Source organism: Phaseolus vulgaris, chromosome 10, assembly GCF_000499845.2.
Source record: "Phaseolus vulgaris cultivar G19833 chromosome 10, P. vulgaris v2.0, whole genome shotgun sequence".
Taxonomy (NCBI): Eukaryota; Viridiplantae; Streptophyta; class Magnoliopsida; order Fabales; family Fabaceae; genus Phaseolus; species Phaseolus vulgaris.
In genome coordinates this window covers 43775145-43799438 of record NC_023750.2, presented here as the reverse complement: position 1 = coordinate 43799438, position 24294 = coordinate 43775145, and the positions used below count along the sequence as shown (strand labels likewise).

Genomic DNA, 24294 nt, shown 5'->3' with positions numbered 1-24294 from the left:
AAATTGAGACTAAAGACTAATACATCGTGATGGTTTTCAGCCATCACTACATTAAAATTGATTCCTTCCAGAGTTAAAACACTAACGGTGTTGGAGTTAGTGTTAAATTAACAGAAAACCATTTTAGATAACGTTTCAAACTTATGAATTACAAGTAAATAAGAGACAAGTTGTATGTGGTCAAAATATTTTAGCTTAAATTCAACCAAAGGTTCTAGATTCTGGTAGGTGAGTAGTTTGCACAAAATTATAGGTCCAAACCTTATTCCCACTATTCTACAAAACAAAATCCATCCAAGGCTGGTATAAAATACTTGAAGGGGCTGATCAGAATATTAATCTCCTCGTACAGAAAAAAAAAATGGAATAACAAATTTCATCAGAAATTGATGTGAGGATTGTAGATGTTAAAACCAGACCTGAAAACCAGAGATTCAGCCACTTGATCAATTTGGTTTACACCTTGACTGACCCCAAGAAACATGCACAACCCAGCCGACTTTTCATCATGCGGCTGGTTTTCTTTCCAATCTGTCCATTTTGGGGTGTCTTTCATCTTATCTGACCACCAGATCTGCAACCCTATGCTGCTATACCAGTTCGAGATCTATAGGTATAATCAGGATTATCACGTAGACCCAGCTTGGAGATAACAAAACAATAGGAATCCCAATCAGTTCTTCTGAGGTATTTCAGTAATCTTTTTCTCCTCTGAACCATTGCCACCAAACCTTTACGAGAATGAACATCCTAAAGCACCATGGAATGAAGAGAGTCAGTGAAGACTATATATATACTACTCTATGTTTACATCGGATTAAATGGACCCTGCATTAAAATGACAGGGTCACACTGCATAGAATAAATCTGATCGGTTAAGTTCACAAAGTAAATATGTACTGGTTATAAAGGACAACATCTCCTATAGTATAAGATAGGGTGGTCAAATTACATAAACAACAGCAAGATAAAACAAAGAACACAATGAGAGTAAAGTCACCAATCCAAAATTCTGTCTTCGGCCATATCCAAGATTTTATTAAGAGAAGTTATAACAACGTTCAATATATTTCACCTGCTCTAGGAATCAAATGAAGGTAAAATCAAATTGTCCCCCGTGTAAAACAAGTGAAACACTCACATACATGAAACTACAACTTTGAACATCTAAATAAAAATAGCAGGGAAGCTAGCTAATCTCAAAGTCTTAACTCATCTGCAGCCTTTACCCCCATGACTGAAAGCATAATGCTCCAAGCCAGACAAACTAGAGTTAAATCACTTGTTAGTAAAAAATTATAATGCAAGTCAAAGTTCTAACTAAATAACAGAACAACCAACTAACGTCTTCAATGATTCGTGTGTTCTAATATGCAACAGTATTATAAAATTATATGGCTCCCTCATTGCATAATAGAGTGTGATACAAAAATTACTGGCACTTTATGATGACTTTTCAAGAATCTGATCCTTCGTAATAAAAAAAACATTCAATTATCGTATCCTACAGCTGGAATAAAATTTTAACTCAGTTTTCTAAAAAAAAATCTATCATTCTATGAACACAGAACACTAGCAAAAGAAATTGGAACTAGATTTGCAACATGTAAATGCCACAATTAAAATGTGCACCATAACTTAAGCAAACAATGTCCGGTAATAATGTCTATACAACAACAGATAACTTCTACAAATCTTCTGATGAACAGTCTTCTAGTTACTGATCACAAACACAAGAGTATATTTAAGAAAAAAATGACATAAGAAGGGACAAACTCACCTTCTTGTGTAGGACTCCTGATAGATGCTTAATCTTAGTTGTGAGTTGTGCAACTGCATAACATCAAATAGATAATATTAATTCCCTAACAAGTGCCTATTAACATTGTCATAAGCATCAGCAACCTCAATTTTCACGAAGACCAATATAGCAAATAGATAAGCAAAGCAAACCTACTCCCTTCCTTCCAAATCTTATTCATCAAACAAAGACAGCACAAATCAGTAATGAGCAATTCCCCTTACTTTGAACACGCGCAGAACCGCAGTCCGACTCCGACATTTTAAACTCGTCCCTAACCTTGGCAAGCTCAATTTTCATCTTCTCAGCAGATGACATATTATCCGGATGAAAGTACTGGCAATAAACAGTGGCAATATTAGGACCTCAAAACAAACACGCTATAACAGGTTCTGGATTGAATGAAATGAAGATCGACACGAACAAACAAAAGCAAAACATATAAAATAAAACAATAATTGCCTTTTCAACAAGATGGGGTTTAGGAGGTTCCAGAGAGTAGGTCTGAGTCCCACTCAAGTGACTCAAAATACTAAGTCCCTGAACTGGAAAACAAACACACAAAAGTAGCAAGTTAACTAGTTATCTGATTCAAAAAAACGACAAGAAGTAGATTGTGTTGAAGAAGTTACTCACGTGAAGCTTTCTTCTTGGCGCGAGTTCCCTCTTCCTGCATCTCAATGAGACATCCTTTTATTTTGTCGTAAGCTTCACCTTGGGTATTGGACTTGGCCTGCTCCTCCTCCATCTTCCTCAACCTTACCAACCTCTCACTCAGCTCCCTCACTGAAAACCAATCCTTTTCCTTTCCCTCCGGCCTCAGCATCCTCAATTTCTTCCCCAAATCCTCCACGCCGTAGACCTTCAAGAACGCCGCCGAACGCATCGCCGTTGACTCCGAGCCCTCTTTCCTCATCTCCTTCCCGAAAATCAACTCCGGAAGGGCACTCGTGCCGCCGATCACCCCAGGACGACTCTGCCGCACCGGGGCTTGGCCACCAGACATGTTCCGCAGGCTGTGGCGAATAGCTTCCATGTCGAGGGAGGGCAATTGTTCCGATCTGGAGGGATTGCGCTGCATGCTGCGTTGGTACCCGTCCTGAAACGAGAATTGCTGCTCCTGCTGCTGCTGCGACGGGTCCCCGGGCGGAGGAGGAGCGGTCCGGGCGCGGAACTCGTTGAGATTTCTTCGGATCTCGTCTGCAAAATGTTGTTGGGGGCGAGGGTTTGAGGAAGGGGAAGAGGCTTGTTTGAGATTGGCCTTGATGTCTCCGAAAATGGAAGAGAAGGAAGAGCTGGAATTGGAGTTAGAATCGGAATTGGAAGTGGAGAAGAAGAGGAAGCGAGAACTGCTTGTACTTCGACGTTTGAGACGGAGAAGAAGAGCCATGGCGGAAGATTGCACCAGAGAGGGTTCGTTAGGGTTTTAGTTCCACCGAGTGACTGAGTGAACGAGTGAGTCACCGATTTCAATATTTCAAAACTCAGTGTAGTGTTGTTCTAAATACCCTCCTTAAATATTTAAAAAATTTAAAAATTATAACTATATTATTGTATTCTTTAATTTTAAATTTCAATATATAAATTTATATATATATATAAAAAAAAAAAACAATTTTCTATACTACTCATTCTCTTTGTTTTCTCAGTCTTGTAATTTTCCTGAATATGACACGACTTCTTCACACGTGTGCATAACCACGAGTGAAAGGGTTGAAGAAATTTTCTTTTAAACTAATTTTTTTTTATATATATAACACCAATTGAAACTTTTTTTCTTCTCCTACAGCTAAATATATGGTGCAACAGGTATTTAATTAGGTGTATTATTTTCAAATTATGTTGAAAAATAATAATATAATTCAATGAAAAAATTAACAGTTTCGTATTTGAATAATAATAATAAGATAGTATACTAAATAAAATTAATTAATACAGCCTCCCTTTAATTTTAAAGTTCAATGAAAACTGGTTATCCAAAATATTCTCTCTAAAATTAATCAAAACTTTAAACACAATAACTATTAAATGAAATTTCATGTCTTGTATTAACATTATAGTCATTTTAAGACATGTCACGAGTTAATTGTATTCGATATTCTTCTAATTTTATGACTTAAAAAGATGCATGTCTCGATAATATATAGTACTAAAGTATTTATTTAAATTAATCTTTTTTTTTAATAATAAGAAGACAACATATTATAAAAGAGATACACCTTTTGTCAATTTTTTATTGTCAACAAATTATAATTATCAACACAAAAATACTTTTTTTTTTAAATCTATATAACTCTTATTCTTAATTGTACTTGGAGATACGTAAGACAAGAGATATTCTAAATATAAAAATATATATAATATTTCTTCACTTAATATTTCTATATATGACTTTGGTTTGGTTTGTCGCAAATTTCACTAAACAAAAGTAACAAAAGTTTTTGTCTTCAATGGAATTGGTTCTACAGTATAAAGAGATAATATATTATTTTAATAAAATTCTAATTATAAGGTACATTGTAATTTTTGTACTCAAAATTTTTGTTCTGTGTTTTCTTTTATAATGTTACAATTGATGTTTCAATTACTGAATGTAGTTTATAAATTCCAAACTAAAATTGTTGACAATAATATTTGTTTTATCTAATATTGGTGTTTATTGTTTATTATAGTTTTGCCATAAACACTTTTTATGACTATCACTTATTAAATTTGATTATTTAAAAAGGTGATTAATCCTTTCTTATATATTATAAATTTTTCTGTTAACTAATATTAAACTCTCTATAAAAAAATACCTGAGTTTCACACGATTTCAAACACTAACCTACGAACATAATATTAATGAAGACACGAGTGAAAATCAATAAGCAAATACAATCTTGTAGTAAAAATTATTAAGATTAAGAATAAAATAGTCAAATAATATATATATAAGATAAAATTAACATTTATTTATATATTATAAAAATTCATTATCTCTAGTTAATGTAAAATTTAGGACCGAACATGTAATAATAAATAAAAAAACTTATGAACAAAATTAATAATTTTAAAATATAAATTAAATAAATAATTAAATAGCATGATATGTAAGATTCATAATTAAGGTATTAGAATATGAAATATATGATCAAATATCATGAAACATCAAATTCATATTTACCTAGATAAGTTGAAAATGATAGAATTAAACAACAAATCTATTAATTATAGTATAAAAAGGATTGCAACTATAAATTAGTTGGTGCTAAAATAATTTTAGAATCTAATGAAAAATATTGTGAGGTTTTTGGTGTTGATATATTTTTCCCATCAAGAGCTTCAATAAAGAGAAATTTTAGAGAAACTTTCTTTTAATGAAATATAAATGACTTTTCTATTACAACAATCTTTATATATATTACAAAAAAGTGAGTTGACTAATATATTTGAAAGCTAGTTGATTAATAATAAACCTGTAACAAAATATAGGTATAACAACTGTGTTAGGTTATATGTTACCTCGTATTTATATTAATAAAAAATAAGATAAAGTATCTTCATTATTTCAAAGTATTTAATATAAATGTAAATATTTTATGAATATTTAATATTTCTAAATAATCATAAATTATGTCATGATATATTGAATCTAATATAAATATTAATAATATATTAACAAAATAATTAATTAATTACTTTTTTTAATGTTTTTTACTTTTGTATGAAGAAAACTATAACATTTTTAAAAAAATTTGTATGCTTTTCACATTCGTCGTTGAAAACAAACGAAAATAGCATAATATTTTCATAATAAATCCATAACCTTTCTCCATCTATTAATCCAAACAAAAAAAAATTAAAGATCACATGTGTGTTACATAATTCACATATCTTTAAATTTAGAATTTTTTTTTTCCTTATAATTTCCTCCCACGGTTTCATATTTAAAAATAAAATAAAATTACTCATTCATAAATTCTACAATCCAAAATATAAATGTGTGTTCTTGATTGCACAATATTGTACAATCCGAATACAAATTTTAACTTCCGTATTCTATAATATCTGAAGTCTCTCAATTTCGCATTAAAAAAAAACGTTTAATGAAAAATGTCAAATTGTATTTTGAATATTTTTTTAAAGTACAGGGTGCAAGAAGAAAGACATGGAGGTGTAAGAAGAAAAATGGGTTTTTAATATATAAGAGTATTGTTTTGTCTTTCTAAAATACATAGATCGTTTAGGTTTCAATATTTACTCGTAATTAAATCATAGTCTTTTTTATAATAAAATTTAAATATAATATTATATCATATTATTTTTCCAATTAAAATAATAATAATGTGTCCATATATTACTTTAAAAATATATATTAAATAAAATATTTTATTAGTACAATTAAAATTCAAATTTTAATATCATAATGACTTTTTTATCGATATTTTCTTAATTCATCTAAATAAAAAAATAATTAATTTAATAAAAAAATTATTCAAAATTTATATTTAATTATTTTATTATTTTTAAAAAATTATGCAAAATGACTAAAAAACCTGTGGGTCAGCTAATATGTGAGGTGGGCCTAAAATAAATTAATTTCACTTCTTCATGTAATAGATAATAGTTTTAATACCAATTTCTTTTTTTAATTTATATAAGTAAGTTACATGGAAATTCAAACTTTAATATCAAAGAAATCACTCTGACATCTACCAAATATAATGATTAATTTACCCTATCAAACAACTTATCTTTAATACAAATCAAAAGATAATAAATTTCACTTTTAAAATAATACTTATCCTTATGCAAATTTTGGATAAAAGCATAGTCAAACACAAATTAATTGTTGCATATATATCTGAATTTACATAAAATTAAAACTTTATGTTGCGTGGGTTAATTATACCCTTCCTTATTAATTCTCTACAAGTTGTAAAGAAGTTTAAACTTATGATTAAATACATTTTTTTAAAATGTTATGTATTTGAAAAACCAGTACAAATTTCGAAAAATATATTATGAAACTACTTTTTATTAATAAATTTTTTTAATTCAACCACCATTATTTTTATAAAATTGTTAGCAAAGATTTCAGATCAAAGATAAGATAGATTAGATTATAATATATATATTTTTTAGGTTGAATTAATTTTAAATTCCATTTTTAATATGGATAAAAATATACAAAAAAAGGTGTCTGGTAAGAAAAATTGTTAGAATTATTTTATTATCTTTCATCGGACTCTTGATAATTATAATTTAACTTTCCTAAATTAAAATACAAATTTTGTTGTATTATACCTTAGTAATTTCAAATAATAAAATATGTCCTTTCACGTAACAAGCATATATCTAATTATCACTCTTTCATTCAAAAGATGAAATTTGAAAATAGCATTATTATGGAAAGCCTTCATTACATAATTAATTACAACTATATATATCAATGGAAACAAAAGTTGTTCGTTGATTCTTTTAATCATTGAAATATGAATAGAAAGAATAAAACTGTTCAACTTTTTCCCATTTTCGAAATAATTATTTATTATTAGCTTTTTCAAGAAAGCTTCTAAAACAAGCAAATAACATTTGAGTTTAATGAGCACATGAAACATTAGTATACAAACTTGTATACAGTGAATCAATAAATACCCATTACTAGTATAATTTTAAGATATTTATTATCTTTTTCACTCACCAAATTTACTATGCAATTCATTTATTTTAACATTATCATAACTCAATTCTTTTATATATATATATATATATATATTACTTTTAATTATTATTAGGATTAAATTTGTTTTTGGTTAAACGAATTTTTAGTGTTTTATAACATTTAGACCGAGTGATGAATCAACATAAAATATTTTAGATATCATAAGTACTTGTAATAAGAAAATTAAAATGATTGAAATAGATCATTATCAGTGTTTTTCTTTTACATAACAAACGAATTTTCCGTGTTTTATAATATTTATATCAATAATGAGTTAAAGACACTAGATATATGCAATCCAAATTTTAGATCTTCTAAGTACTTATAGTAAATAAACTAATACAATAATAAATTTTTTATCAGTGTTTTTTTTTTACATAACAAACGAATATTCAGTATTTTATAACATTCACGTCAGCTATGAGTCAGCAACATCCTAATCCATATTGAATATCTGTTTGTCACATAAAATATAGTTTATTTCAATAATTCTTTTACTACAATATTATACCCTCGAATACTATTATACCGATATTAAGGAAGTTTAAGATTTAGACTAGGAATATGAAAACCAATTTTATGTTATAATACACTTATAAAAAAAATATGTTAATATTTATTATTATTAGAGAAAAACCATATTATTCCAAAGAGCTAATTCAACAATTATTCATCAAATTAAGAAATTTAATAAATATATAGGAATAAAGCATAATCCTCCTAAAACAAGTTGTTCCTTTTGTAGTTAAATAAATAAATAATAATTATTAATTATTGTTAAAAAATGAATATTGTGATTTAAAAAGCCTAGGTTTGTCAACTCTAGGGACCATTTCCTGAACACTATATAAACCCCTCCCTTCACTCTTCTTTCTTCCTTCATCCACTCACTCTCTCAACTCCTCCTCCTCATCACCAATGTCCAAGCTCCATGACCAGTGGGTTTCCATGGCCATCGCCGACGACACCCTCGTCGCCCACCAGCTCCTCCTTCTCCGCAACCACCAACACTCCTCCGTCAATCCCTGGGCCTGCCGTCAGCGCCGCACCACCAGGTTCCCCGTCTCCGCCGCCCGCGCCAGCCCCACCACTCCCCTCACCTGGACCGCCGCCACCTCCCTCGACGGCTTCGAAGGCTCCACTCGCCACACCGCACCAATGCAATCCTCAGAACACAAGGTTCATCTCCTCTTTCTTCTCCTTCTCTTTTCTCTTTCCGTTATTTTTACGGTTATCGCCGTGTCTCTTGCTTCTCACTCTCTTCTCTACTTCTCTCAACAAATCAACTGCCATCGGATTTTTTCATATTTACAATTCTACCCCCACCTCTCAGATCCACGCCTCCTTTCTCCGCCGTAATTCCCTTCCTTCCCGTTTTTCCGTTGCCGCTTCGTCAAATGGCAAGGGCCTTTTTGTCCTTTCACCCTTTTCACGTTTTTTTTCCACTATTAAGTATTTTGCGTTATTAACAGAAACAGGAAATCGTAATTGATTTTATAGTATTAATTAAATTTGTTTTATTAAGAGGAATAAATAAACACAAATAGATGCACGTGTCTCACATGTTTGCTATGCAATCACACCATCACCGGCTTCTATGCTCCGGCGAGGGGCATTTTCGTAATTTCAGATCTTCCACAGCAGCTTTTTTTCCGGTAGCGTGTTCTATGTGGTTCATGCAGAAGCACAACGTAACCGATCCACTGTGATCTTCCTCACTGTACCTCTTCAATCATAAATGATGAAAGTGCAAAATCAAATCTACACCAAATTAAGTGCAATTAAATGTGTGCTTGGATTATTATTAAATCAATTGAGACTTTTACAATTGTACCTAAAAATTAAAAAAAAAGAGTAATTACTTACTGTTTTGGTTTTTAATATAAAACAAGAATCTATCTAAAAAAGAATTAAATTTAATTCACACACGAGCTGAATATGTTCGATGAGATAGTTTGAATTGAATGAATATTTAAAAATTAATCTATTTATTTAATCCATTGTAATGAATCCAACAACTGTCGAAAAAAACTAAAAGGTATTATTAATTTGATCATAGAATATTAAGTTTTTAAATTAATTAATTTGTATCACTTGTATAAAAATAAAATGTGATTATTTCTAGTTCATGTATATTTTATTTCTTGATTTAATAATTTAAAAAATAATATGTCTATAGATCAAATCATCACGTTCTGAGAGTTTGGTTTGCAGTGTGAAGAATGTTTAACTCTTTTATATTTTGCATTGCAGCCTGTGGATAATAAAAGTGCAACTTTCGCTGAAAAGAGTAAGAGTTCATCTTCAAAGAAGAAAAGGGTAAGCATAAACTTCGCTAATCATCACTGCAAGTAGTAATAAACGCATGGAAGTGAATTATTATATTATATATACACACATGCATGTATAAATAATCTTTGGGATGAACAATGCAAATGATTTCATCATATTTTATGAGTAAAAGGTGAAACATTTCTCCTTGTTTGTGTATGATTTTATGAGGTTGTGTTGCATTGCATCTCCAAAATACATGCTTCATCTTATAGTTCCTTAAACTTGCACCTTTCTTCAGACTCTCTCTCATCTACGAAGGGTGGAACAAGAGAAGAAAGACGAAGTGAAGAATATTAGAGACGTAAGATCGTTTTGTATTGATGTTTACATGTATATGTGTGTAGAGAGAGAGACATTTTTCTTATTGTTTGTTTTATATTGAAATCATTTTAAGCAGGAGCTGGAAGCCACATATCTCAAATATGAGAGAAGAAAAGCAGAAGGCGAAAGGTTAAAGAAAACAAAGGCAACTTTCTTGTTCTTTACTCTTTTTAAGAGTTTTTTGTTGTTTTCATCAAACTTAATCTAACTCCATCTTTTACATTTCCAAGTTGGAAACCTCTCTTTACCAATACTTCAACTGTTACAGAAACAATCATGTGATAGAAAAATGAAGTTTTTGACAAGTTGGTATTGTGATTACAGAAGGAGTTGTGGTTGCGACGGTCCTTAGAAATGGGACAAAGTGTGGAGCAAAACATGGAGGCTAAATACAGTGCATCAAACATAGCCCCACAAGATCACATTGTTGAGAAGCAATCACCAGATTCTGAAGCAGCACCTGTGAGTGAAGCAGCAGCAGCAGCAACTGCTCCTTCCAACGAACGAAAGAGTGGTGGGCAGCAACCTCGAATATTCTTACCGGATCTGAATGAAGCTCCGGTGGAGTTTTTCACGGAGTTTATTGGGTTTAACCAATAGAAACTATTCCTGAAATTTATACTGTTGTTCAAACATTCTTGGGGCCTCTTCCTTTTCGACCTTCATAACATACATATTTACTGAGAAGTAGCAGTTACTTGTATACAGATAAGATAGTTCAAGGAATTTGGTTCTTGTACCAAGTTTGTTTGCGTTTGATGTGATTTTTATGATTTATTGGTGATTTCAACTTCATATTGCATTCAATGTACATCTTTCTTGCTCATCAATGAACATTTTAAAAGTATAAAAAGGATTTGAGTATTTCAATCACTAATCCTAAACTTTCATGAGCTAAGCTAATGTTTTGCTTTCATTAGAATTAGTTTTTTCTTCTACTCTCTTTTTTTTTTCTCAAAGAAAAAATGGTTGCAAGTTCTTACAATTTTTTCAAACTATAATATTAAGTACTCTTCCTTTAATATGATTTATTTCATATTCAAACCTTAATTCTATTATAATGTTAATGGTTTTGGGTTAATTCTATGTATTTTGTCTCGTTTTTCTCAAAGAAAAAAAAGGATTAAAATAGTAGGGATATCGATATTATTATATTTTCCGAAGATTTTTGTTTCATAAGCATTCATTTGGTATCTATCATCTCTATTTCTCTTGTTTTATAATAATCATTTATCGCTTCATGACTTCATCTTGTTGAATTTCTATCTAGACATCTATATTTTTTTCCTTTTAGAAGGCAAAACAAATTTAAGATTGGTTTTATTAATCCAAGTGTAGTAATTTAAGATTTTATTCTTTTTGCGTAACAAAAGGGATCATTTCTACGAATTATTGAAGCAGTAAAGGTAAAAGTGGGAAGAACCAACTTTTTGTGAAGACCCAAGTTGAGTTTGTCTCATTTTAGCATCATCAGATGTAAAATCAGTTCTTCTCCAGATCTGGCAGCTTCTAATCTCCCAATTTGAGTTCAATAGCTGAAATTTCTTGCAATAGATAAATGAAAAAATGGTAACACACTTAGACTCAATATTATGATTCTATTTTTATCAACAAATAAAAATAGAATATAAAGAAAGAGACTTCATGAATGTCTCGACTCGTATAAAAAATCAAAATCAAAGAACTTTTACTTAACAAAATTTTTCATGAAAAACCTTGAAAAATTGAGAAATAACCAACATTGAAAAAAAAAAAATAAAGTACAAGTTGAAAAACATACATGCACAAACTAAGATAAACTTAACAGAAATAAGCTATTATGATCATTTCTCCATAGCTTAGGCAAAAACTCAATCTCTATTTAATCTACTAGTGATATGTTTTGTTCTTTTTGTGATTTGTGTGATGAAAGAACTGCTAAATATAAATGGTGAATGATATTTAAATTTTTATTTATTTATGACTCATTTTAAAAGTATAAGAGACGACTAAACTTATATACATAATTGTTTCTAGGAAACACATCATAAAGCATCGAGACATGTCAAAGGATTGAATCACTACTCAATAAAAGAAAAACAAAGTTTTTGCATTTTTGTTAACAATCAAATCCAAGATATGAAGTTAGGTAATCAAAATGGAATTTGACTATTTTCTAAAAGTGATGTTATGACCACAATGTTATGAAAGTGTGAAAATTGAAACTAATGCAAAATAATTATTGGATAATATTTGCTTGTTTTAAGATGTTTTAAGATGTTTTGTTTGAGATTGATTTGAATTTCTTTCTTACTTCCTTTTCTTTTCCTCCTTTCCTTCAATAATGAATCATGATGTTTTTCTATTTGGAAAAGGAACCAAAGTTATGTGGAAAGTTTGGTTTTTCTATGAGTGGCTTTCTAATTGGAATTTGGAAGCATGTCCTTATGAGAGTGTTTTTAAGAGATATTTTCTTGTTGATTTTTCATGAATTTCATTTCACCAAAATACATTGATGAGTTGTTCCTGACTAAAACCATCGAAAATAATGTATTTACAGTAATCGTTGTTTTCATCAAGATGCATGTGAAGATAAATAAATGTTACTATTAAATGATTTTGTGTGGACTTATTTTCGTAGTGTATGAATTGGCTGATTATGATTATTTTACCTTTTTTTCCCGAAATTTTTTGTGAAATCTAATTGTATCTATTGATTGAGGGTTTATGCAAGCACTCATAGTATTAATTCTTTTTTAAAGGGAAAATATATGTTTCTTTCATCACTCTCATGCATGTGGTTGGATCTTGGCTTCATTTTTTTTTTGGGAATTGTAATTTGGTGTAGTTTGTTAGCAAAGGGATGACCAATATATGTGTGTATTTTAATGGAAAAATGAAAAAAAAAGGTAAAAAGAATGTGACTTTAATTATTTAATTAAACTTTCACATTCTTATTCAGCAAATGAGACCTAAAAGGAATTTTTTTTTGTAATAAAGTTATTTCTTAAATTTCACTCAGTGTTAATCTTATCATATATGTGTGTCCACTTCATTTGTTTCCATTAAATAAAATTTATGTTTTTTAGATAAAATTATATGTTGATCTAATTATAATTATTATTTATTTTTAGATATACTGTTAGAGTAAAATTACAACAATCTTATCACTTTTACTTAGTGTTTACTTTAATAAGTAAATAACATGAAGAAGTTACATCTACTAAATGTTGTATAAAATGAGTAAATAATATAAAATGCAATTGCTTTGTCTAATAGATACACTTTACATATTTTTCACTTTGTTTGATATGTGTTTTTGATGCTCAGATGATAAGCGTGAACATATTTTAAGCTAACGTAAACATAAAAAATATTCTCGAAGTTTAATTATATTACAAGGAATATCTTCACCATTTGTCATTAGTTTATATGCGTCAAAATAAAATCTACATCAAATATTTTTTTAAGTATTGAGATTAATTAAGTTACAATGTTCGCCAATTATCTTGACATAAACATATATCAACTCTGATCCAAATCATCTGTCCAGTATAGTGTCCACTTTTACAATATATGGGTCCAAAAAACTATGTAACTTAGGGAGATAATGTGAATTATCAAGGATGTTCTTTGAAAGAAGAGAAATTAACGTTGCATGAAACACATATAATGTTTCTCATCCATCAAGCTTATCAAATAAATAAAAAATATTCAAATGAGTTCAAAACTATTTAACAAAGTGATTACAATAACTACATTCTTCAATTGCCTATATAAAGACATGTTTCAAAGAGAAGAACAAGAACCTACGTCATTATTTGCAAGTGCTAAAATGCTACAAAATTTTCTTTGTGCCCAAAATCTTTAGAATAGCACTGTTTTTATTCATTAGCTAACTAAGAGTTAGTGTTTACTCCTGTAATCGTCGAAAGACACAATATCTCTCTAGTAAGCAAAATATGTTATATGTTAATCACATTATTACACAATCATTTGTAGTTGTATTTCAAACAATACTAATTTTTAGTCAACAATGATTGAGTTTCAAAATATACTCAGTTTTAATAGGAAGGGTTGACCAATAATTCCACATAAAATAGTATAAAAGTATTCAGTAACATTTTATTTAATTTATTTCATTATTATTTTGTCTATATTAATAAAAGTATGAGAGCATTTTCAAAAGAATTTTTGAAAACTGATTCAGAGATTGATTGTATGTTATACAAACTATTGTTTGAGTACCAAGTATCATAGGATAGTTTACTAAAAGGTTTTAAAAGAATTTTAAAAATACAATTCAATTCTTTAGTCATTTTTTTTCACACAAATAAATTTTTATTCAATTTTTAGTGATTTTATTTATTTTTTAGCTTGAACAAGTGATTTTATTTAAACTAATTTATGTAATTGATATTAATTAAATTTAATTTTCATTTTTTTATAATTTGTTTTATCTTTGTAATATTGAAAATATGTAATAATTAGTAAAAAGAAATTTAAGGTAATAGTAAAACATATTAAAATATAAGAGATAACACTGAAAAAAATCAAATAAGTTATAAATTTTTTAAAATAATTTGGAATTTATAAATTAAAATTTCCTAAAATAAACTAAATAAAAAAAATAAAAAGAGTCTTTTATACATTTTTCGTGATCTCATAAAGGAAGCTCTCTATTACTTACTATACCCATCTAGTTTCTAAGTTCAGTCCTCTTTTATTTTTGAGTGTAAGCCTATAAGAAAGGCCCAAACATTTTCTTATGCTATATATTGCATCCTTTATAAAATACTATTCTCATTCCTCAACATAAACACACTCACATAAATAAAACATAATTAGTACTTGTTAATTAATTTCACACACTTATTTATTACACAAAACCCAAATCATTATAATTTTTAACCATATTTTATATGATAATAGTTAATAAAAATTATTTTAAATTTATGCATTTTTAAATAAGTTAACCCATGGTAAAATTTGACTAACCACATACTCTTTTTTTAGCTAAAATTATAATTAATATATACAGTAATTTTACATATTTATAAAATTAGTATCGACTAAAATAATTCATATTTGTTTCTTTTTTATGATAAAAAATATTAAGTTTTTTTATATAGATAAGCATTGATTTAATTAAATGCTGAAGGTAAAGAGCAATGTTTGTACTTAATTTGAAGTGTTGCAATCTATCAATCAAAAGTGATATAGATATCAAAACCTCGTGTTACTCAACCTGTTATGTTTGGTCTATATCATGCACCAATCTTTTTTTTTTTCCATGGTTTTGTGTTGTTCAGGTAAGTTGCGTGCTTTAATTTTTTTCCTAATTTAGAATTAATAGGTTTATCAAAGTTTCAAATACCTTAACCCATTACATAAATCTAAGTTCACCTAACAAATAATAGATTCATTTTCAAATTTTCAAATAAATTAGGACCATACAAAATCAAGTACTAAAAAATATTCATATTTAAGTTTTAATATTTATACTTCTTTTTCTTTCTTCTAATAACTCACGCACATATTGAATAACACTTTAATGATCAAATACATTATTTGCTTGGATAAGAATTATGATTAAAAAGATTTGTTCTAGTTGTAGATACACCCATTAGGTTCCTCATCATGATATCTAGGTTCAAAATCATTTTTCAACAACATAAATAAATAATGTAAAAGTTATAAACCCAATACAAACACTAAGCATAATTCTAGTTCGATCCTACTCTAATTAAAAAAGTTTATCAAATCAAGAAATAAATAAACAACTCAAGGATCAAAACACCAATTTAATAAATAAATATAAACATTCACGACTTTAAATGTAATCTGAGACTATTCTAGTTGGAAAAAACAAATTAGAATGATATATATCTAACAATTTTTTCCCTTCATTAACAAAAATAGTTCCCTACTCCATTTCTCTTCAATCTATTCCTCTTCAATGCATAGTAAAAGAAAGTTTTTTCATATACATTTATTTGACTTAATAATAAGAATATTGAGTTATAATATTAATTAATGTGTTCTTGAATGTAATATAAGTAGGTAAAAAATTGAATATCAATGAGAACCAAGCAGGATTTTATAGATTTAGATTAAATAATATTAATCAAGAAAAAAAAAACCAATATAAATGATTTGAATATATTTGAATTGTTCGAAATTGATCTCATAATTATCACTCCCGATTTGTACATATTTTAGTTCTTGGCAAAAGCATCTTTAATATTTTCTAAACTGATGAACTTAAAAAATCACTTTTTTTTTTTTTCTTTTGTTAGGTATGTTAAAGATACCAATTTGTTATATATTTGATCGAAAAGAAGCAACTGGGTTACGTACTGTGACCATATTTTTTGAATCTGTTCTTGGATCTGACCTGAAGAAGTTTCTCTCCCACTGCAACTGCCACTGCCAAATCGCAAGTCCAGGAATAGAACTCTCACTTGTACTCTTCTTTTTGCGACAAAATCACAGTGCCACCTCTTTAGATCTCTATCACTTCACATCTACACTATACCCTACAATTATTACAACTTCATTATATAATATATTATAACAAACACCTTCACTTCCAACCACCATCTTCATCATCCAAAAACACTGCTAATTAACAACAATCTTTGTTACCCTTTTCTTCTGCAGGATTATCAATGAGTTACATGCAGAATAAGAAAAACAAAACTGAAGTAAATCTTGAAGACAACCTAAGACCAAACTAAACCCTAAACAATGATTAGTAACAAAGATTGCGTGTTATAGTAAAGTCAATTTAGATTCTGTTCCAACATTCATTCCTTAAAGAAACAAAGCTCTTCCCATTCAACTGCATAATCATCCACATTTAGCTAACATTGCTTGCAGAGTTTCATCACAGCTGCACAAAACAAAAAGAAACGAAAGAAGAACCACCAGAACCAGATACAGAATTTGTACACAACAAACATTTTCAACTATTTATAACCTAAATAACTATTCTGGTGTTCGCAACGCCAAACTTAACACCCAGCTTCAAATCCACCTCAACCTTTTTGTTCTCGCCACCATAATCATTTCCTCGAGTCTGAGGCACGCCACTGAACAACTGCTCCACGGAGGAGCACTTCCTCGCGTTGTTGCGCGCCGCTTTCGGCTTCACGGCACCACCTTCCGACGACGGAGAGAGCGGCAGCACAGAGGGTATCTTGAAGTTGGTCCTCGCCTTCGCGCCTCTGAGCCGCCTCGCCGCCGCGTCGTACGCACGCGCCGCTTCCTCCGCCGTGTCGAAGGTCCCCAGCCAGTGGCGGCACCGCCCGATCCGGTCGCGTATCTCCGCCGACCACCTCCCCCACGGTCTCTTCCTCACTCCTCGGTAACTCTTGCTCGCCGACACGCCCGCCGTTTTCTTGGGCGTGTCGGGAACATGCAACGACGACGTGGTTCCGAAGAGCACGTGCTCTCCAACAACCGCGGCTATCCCTTCGAGCGCCGTTTCGTAGCGTAGCTTCTGCGACGAGTCGAGCGCCTGAGACGGCGCCGTTTCGGATTTGGCAAGGAAATAGTTGGCGGTGGTGGTGGTGAGCGCGTGCAAGTAGATTTCGTGGTTCATGGTCATAACTATGTAGGTAGACTTTATGGATCAAAGGTAGTCGTGGCCCCTACAGTGGTGAAGGAGATATTTATATTGTGTTGAGGAAAATTTGTTTGAAAATAATTAAAATATTAGCATTATTTATTTAAGAAAATAAAAAAATAAAAAAAGAAAGTGTAGATGTGTGTGTAGATATTGGTGTGAAATCTGAAAAGACTGTAATCCCTCGTATCTACATGTTTGTCTTTCCTAGGCTGTCTGTAGGCTGTACTATAGCCACACACACCCTTTCAGAAGCTCTCTTAACACAACACACCTAATGTAGCACGGGCCCCTTCATCCCTTTACAATTTTTCTGATGAATATTAAGTTCAAAATCCTATATCAATGTTATAATAAGAGAAAAAAATAATTTTTTAAAATAAAATTATCTGTTGTTCTAAACTCAAGATATTCAAATTAAGAGATAATATAGTCACTGTCCATATTTTGGAGGTTAATATTTCATCGATTTATTTTTAAAAGACTTGTTAGATCAATCATCACATTTGATGTATTATTTATTTTAAATTTTAAAGGTTATTGACCTGGTTTTGTCTTTAAAAGACTTAATATATAGTATTATTAAGGTCAATCATTGCATTTGAAGTATTGTCCATTTTGAAAGTTAGTGTCTCAGTTTTTTCTTTAAAAAACTCAATATATTTCTAAGGTCAATCATCGCATTTGAACTATTATTATTTTTTAGATTAATACTCTGGTTTGTCTTTAAAAGACTTGATAGATAATATTGTTATGGTTAATCACCACATTTAAAAGTTGGTGTTTTAATTTTATTTTTAAATAACATTTCAATATATTAAAGAGATAAAAAATATATAAACTACTCTTGATCTCAAAACTCTTAAATAATTATATTAAAAATACTACTTTTATTATCAACAATAAGAATTGCAGGAATTTTTTTCAACCTTTATATTATATGTATTATGTATAAGGATAACACCTTAACATTCATTATATGAGGTTAATTAGTTTAGGTTAATAGGTTTGTTGGTGAGAAACGCACGATATATTCTATAAGAAACAAAAAAGAGAGATGAAAACACATGGTTGAAGAAGATCTGGTAGTAAAAGAAAGCTACGAGAAAGAGAAGAAGTACATTGGGAGAAAGCAAGGGATAATCTGAATATCTGATCCCATGGAAGAGAAGAGCGTCACTGTGTCGTCAAGGAAAAGATTGTTTGACTGCAAATTTGCAAAACATGATTGACTGTACAAATCCTTTCTTTTTCATCAGACACACGCAAATAACCACAGGGGAAACCATAATCACCTCAACAACAACAACTTCAAACTTTCCATAATTCTTAATTAATTCAAACTTTGTCATAATTATTCTTCTTCTGGTACGGTTTTCATCTCGCAGCAACACACGCTATTTGTGTTATGCACGAAAGTAAATGAATAAAGAATTGCAAATAGTATAATAACTTTACCCAAAAATATTCATAAACAGCAAGCACGATGCAAGAAGATGATGATTATGATCCGTGCATGATGTCATGAACGATGTCTTTCAAAGGTCAAGAAGCAATTATGCATAGGTGATGGAATGGATGGGGAGAACCAGATGAACAATTAATGCACTCACATTTCAGATTTCATTTCACCTTCAGATTACCCTTCATCATGCCCTTTCTTTCCTGTGTTCGCAAAATGTTTTACTACATGCTTTTATATCTTGTTTCTATTTTTTTTTTACTTCCCCAATTATTATGTAATATATTCGTATGTTAGATGCATGCATAATACTACCTAATTAGTGGTATGTATTAAGTTATTTCATATTGATCAGAGAATGTTACAAATATATGTAGAGATAATCTTTATCCAATAAGGTAGATTTATAAGATAAATTATTTTTTAATATGGGATGAGAATCTATTTTATCAAGATTTAATGGACTTATAGTACTATTTGTTATATTGACTAATATTGGATAATCTACAAATATTTAGAATTATGCATGAGATGTATATATCTTTATGTGCATTATTCATAGATAAAATTAATTCGAAATATATAAATGAATATTGTGTGAGTACCAGTGATTACAGATTGGATTTCTCAAAATTCAGTTTAGATAGTCAATCCAAATCTAACAAAATGGATTGGATCGAAAATTCATATCCATTTCAATTGGATTAAATTGAATTTTTTTTTCAATTCAATTTATATTAGATTAAATTTAGGTTAAATTCACTTAGTCAATTGGATTAAATTTGATGTGGGATTGACCTATAAATGAATATTGTGTGAGTACCAGTGATCACGGATTGGATTTCTCAAAATCCAGTTTAGATAGTCAATCCAAATCTAACAAAATGGATTTGATCGAAAATTCATATCCATTTTAATTTATGGATTGGATCGAAAATTCATATTCATTTTAATTGAATCAAATTGATTTTTTATTTTTTTCAATTTAATTTATATTAGACTAAATTTAGGTTAAATTCACTTAGTCAATTGGATTAAATTTGATGTGGGATTGACCTAAATAACCTGACTTAAGATCAACCCAACTCAGTCTCACATGGTTTTGAAGCAATGTATCGACTGAGCACAAAGCACAACTTGACCTCTTGACTTGGCTTAATCCGTCTCAATCCCACCTGAGTCCAGGCCAACTCTAATGTGATTCAACACCCAACTCGACTCTACTTAACCTAGTTATAGGTTGAACTGACTCAAACTAAGCTTGATGGACTTTACTCAACATGAGTTTGGTCCAATTGACTCAACTTAGGATTGGATCAACTTGACTAACCTAGGCATGATTGATTTGTCTTAACTTGGACTCAAACTGACTTTGTTTCGATCTTGGCCCAATTGACTTAGCTCGATGTGATTACGTTGGGCTAACTCAGCTCAACATAGCTTGAGCTAAGCCCAACCTAACTCGATCTAAGTTAAACCGACTCTGTGTGACCTAGGACTGAGTTGACTCTATTCAACTTGGGTTTAGATCGACTCAACTCGACCTAGACTTGGACGAACTCAACTTAACTTGAATTTGGGCCTACCCAACTTGATATAGGTTGGATCCATTTAGCTCGACCTAGTTCAGGGTTGACTAAACTTGACCAAGACATAAGCCGCCTTGGTTTAACCTAAGTTTGAAATGCACTTGAACATGAGTTAACTTTTACTCGGTTCAATATGAATTTAGTAAACTTGCTTGATTTACTAAAACCTTGTTAACTAATTAGATACCAATTTAAAAATTATTTATCAATAATATAAATTAATTTAAATAATAATATTTATTTTAGTCTTTAAGATAATATTTAATTTAATCAATATAATAAATAATTTTTTTCTAAAAAAATATTTAATAATTTTTTGATAGTGAATAATTATATTAATATTTATTTTAATAAATTTTATATAATCTAATATTTACGAACTAGTACGTCATCTCCTATTCGAGGAGAAGATAATTACAATAAATTAAGATTTTTTTTAATTATTAAAACTTTTAATATAATTCGTGTATATAATAAATTACAAAATCATCAAGAGTTAATCATTGAAGTATACCTCCTACTTTTTAAAACGATCATTGTAATATTCAAGAAGCAAAATGTGTTTTCGGGTTTTACATTTTTAATAAATTGAGATTAATATTTTATATTTTATATTGATACCTTTTTTATTAAACTTTAAAAAAATAGTTTTCAACTATAAAAATATGATAAATCCTAAACTAAATAGGATTATGTATCTTTCTAATCCCGTTCGTAGTCAACGGTGTAATCAAATTAAGAGAAACTCAAAAGAAAACAAACAGCTACATTTAGAAAGTGGTTTTCATTTTTCATTTTTATTTTTTTTCTCTGAATTTATTAATATAAGGATTACACTCTGATTTAATTAGAGTTTTTGTTTTTGCATAAATGCCCTCGTCAAGTTCACGTGGGGTAACTTGAAAACTGAGCTTAAAAATGGATGCAGAAATGCATGCAAAGGGACGAAGTATGGGTTGGTGAATAGTGATTCTTTTCAACAGTATAATGTTTGGGTTGGATCTATGCAATCTACAAAGTTATGAGACCAAAAATATATTAAAGTTAATAAAATATTAAAAATAATGAAATACAAAGAAAAGAGTAAGGTAGTGTTTTTATTTTATTACATCATCTTTTCTTTTCTGTTCCTTTCAATCTTTCAACTCATTACAAAAATATGCAGACATCTCACCTCTTTTTCATTCTTACTTCCCTCCAAAACTAAACCCAATTGGGGATGGAAGACATATAACTCGTTTTGCAATTTCACCATAAAAAATATAAAGATTAATTATGAGAATTTGGATCAAATTGTATTTATAGTAAATATAAATAAATATAAATATGTCATATTACGAAGTGGACTTTAAGCCTAACTCAACCCCATAAAACCGGCTCAATCGGGTAAGGTTTGCACCCACTTATATATTATGAAAGACTCCAATCTCTAGTCAATGTGTGATCTCCAACATGTCATCTTGAGTTTTTGTCCTATGATCGAATGGTGAAGGTGTGACATAACCTTATGATATCGATGATTCAATACTTAACCCATAATCAATATTTTTTATCATTTAAAAGATCGAGATTAATACTTCAGTTCACGTTAAGAAAATCATGAAATAAAAATTAATTTGAGAGATAAAAAATAATTAGTTGGTATAGTGATTAAATTAAAGACTATTTTAGAAACTATTTTAAAAAAAAAATTAATTTATATTATTATTAAAAAATTTATAAATTAGTATCTAATTAGTTATCAAAGTTTTTAACTACCAAATTATATAAATTCTAAATTTGGTAGCAAAAACCTTGGTAGCTAAGTAAATACCAATTTAGAAATCATTTCACAATAATAGAAACTAATTTAGAAACCAAAAGTTTTTAATTTCTAAAATGATGTCTAATTTAGTTATTAAAACAATTAATTATTATTTTTATCTGTAATTGATTTAAAGTTTAGGGTTTAGAATTCAAGATTTCGGGTTTCGGATTTTGTATAATAAATAAATGTATAATCGAAGGAAGTTAAAATAGTTGGAGTAAACATTCTCTGTGAAAAAGAAAGAATGTCTGTGAATGGAGCATAAGCAGAGAATTGGAGAAAGTGAAGTTGGGTTTTCAAGAGAGTAAAGAACAAGAGGAGGAAGCACGCCATGTTTTTTGTGTTCTGCACTGTGCTCATTCTTTGGACCAAGAGATTTGCATTGCACTTGCATGAACTCACCAGTAACCATGCCTTCGGATTTTGCAAAAGAAAGAGAGAGAAACTCTCTTACACAATCCCAAGAACAAAGAGACAAACAAAGTGTGTTTCAATGATATCTTTATCATTTTGGTACTTCAGTGCTATGCAATTTGGTGTAAGCTTCTATCTCTTTCTTCCAACTTTCATGGCTTTGTGTCATTTGCCAGCCTTTGCCTAAATAATGCAACCTTTTTGTGTCTTACATCTTTCTGGTCAGTTTTCACTCCCACTTTTGAATATTCTTCCACATCCACATCTCCTTTTCATCAAAGTGCCATTCACAACCACTTCCAAAACCCAAACATCATTGCTACTCTTCAACACAAAGTTCTCACTTCTCTTTTCTCTTTTTTTCATGCCATTTTCTTTTAATTTTATCTCAATATAAACTTGTCATTCCCTTATTAAATAATTCTGTTGTTGTTAATAAAATCGGTGGTCCGATAACGGTTCGATAGCGGATGATACAATAGACCCAACAAATTCTCGTTAGAATATACTTTAAATAACTGTTATACCATTTTAAGAAATGAACTTTAAACCTAACTTAACTTCATAAAATCGACTTATAAGATGAGACTTACACTCACTTATAAAGAATAAAATATTTCAATCTCGAGTTGATGTGAGATCTTCATGTATCATATTGCAACTCATGACCGAAATAAATTTTGTTGAAATAGAATAATTTTAAAATTTTATTAGTTAAATTGTATTTGTAAATTTGTGTTTAGGATTGTGTCTTTCAATTTTTAATTATAAATAATGTTGAATTGTGAAATTAATATTTTCTTTTGTTTATTTATTTATGGCATTCTCATCTTTTAACAACCATTGCATTAGTTTCTTTATCATATAAAATAATTTTTTCTTCCTTGATTATCAGGAGTGTTTAACGGTTTATATAAATAGAATCAAATAAAAATCTAAACTAGTTAAATTATTTCAAATTTTTAACCTAATCAGATTTAATATAAACCAAACCAATTATTAAACCTATGAATGTTGGTTTGAATATTTAATTTATTACCCGCGAATTTGATAAATTCAAACCAAATTAATTATGTTTTTCATTATTGGTTTTGCGTTTTTCTAAATTATGTCATTATTTAGGTAGTATAAGTCAGTTAGAATAATAATAAAAGTTAACATTTAATAATGTTTTTTTCCACGTATATGCTATCTACTCTCAGTGTTGAATAACTTTTTAAATTAAATAATTATGTAATTTAAAATAATAT

At 29.4% G+C, this 24294-nt stretch overlaps 3 protein-coding genes across 3 annotated transcripts; 1 reads left to right on the top strand and 2 right to left on the bottom strand.

The window, feature by feature from the left end:
• Positions 1-170: 170 nt before the first annotated feature.
• Positions 171-3316, bottom strand: LOC137818263 (uncharacterized). The gene is made up of 5 exons (XM_068621564.1): positions 2438-3316; positions 2264-2346; positions 2026-2137; positions 1781-1833; positions 171-750 (listed from the first exon to the last, which is right to left on the bottom strand). Exons 1-5 carry the CDS (start codon positions 3189-3191, stop codon positions 583-585), a joined length of 1170 nt encoding a protein of 389 aa, XP_068477665.1. The 5' UTR covers positions 3192-3316; the 3' UTR covers positions 171-582.
• A 5110-nt stretch (positions 3317-8426) lies between these two features.
• LOC137818086 (uncharacterized) lies at positions 8427-10763 on the top strand. The gene is made up of 5 exons (XM_068621306.1): positions 8427-8687; positions 9762-9827; positions 10081-10143; positions 10240-10308; positions 10488-10763. The coding sequence occupies exons 1-5, from the start codon at positions 8427-8429 to the stop codon at positions 10761-10763; spliced, it is 735 nt and encodes a 244-aa protein (XP_068477407.1).
• A 6195-nt stretch (positions 10764-16958) lies between these two features.
• LOC137818669 (ethylene-responsive transcription factor ERF084-like) lies at positions 16959-17771 on the bottom strand. Its single transcript, XM_068622225.1, has one exon. It carries the CDS (start codon positions 17752-17754, stop codon positions 17125-17127), a length of 630 nt encoding a protein of 209 aa, XP_068478326.1. The 5' UTR covers positions 17755-17771; the 3' UTR covers positions 16959-17124.
• Between the last annotated feature and the right edge of the window lie 6523 nt (positions 17772-24294).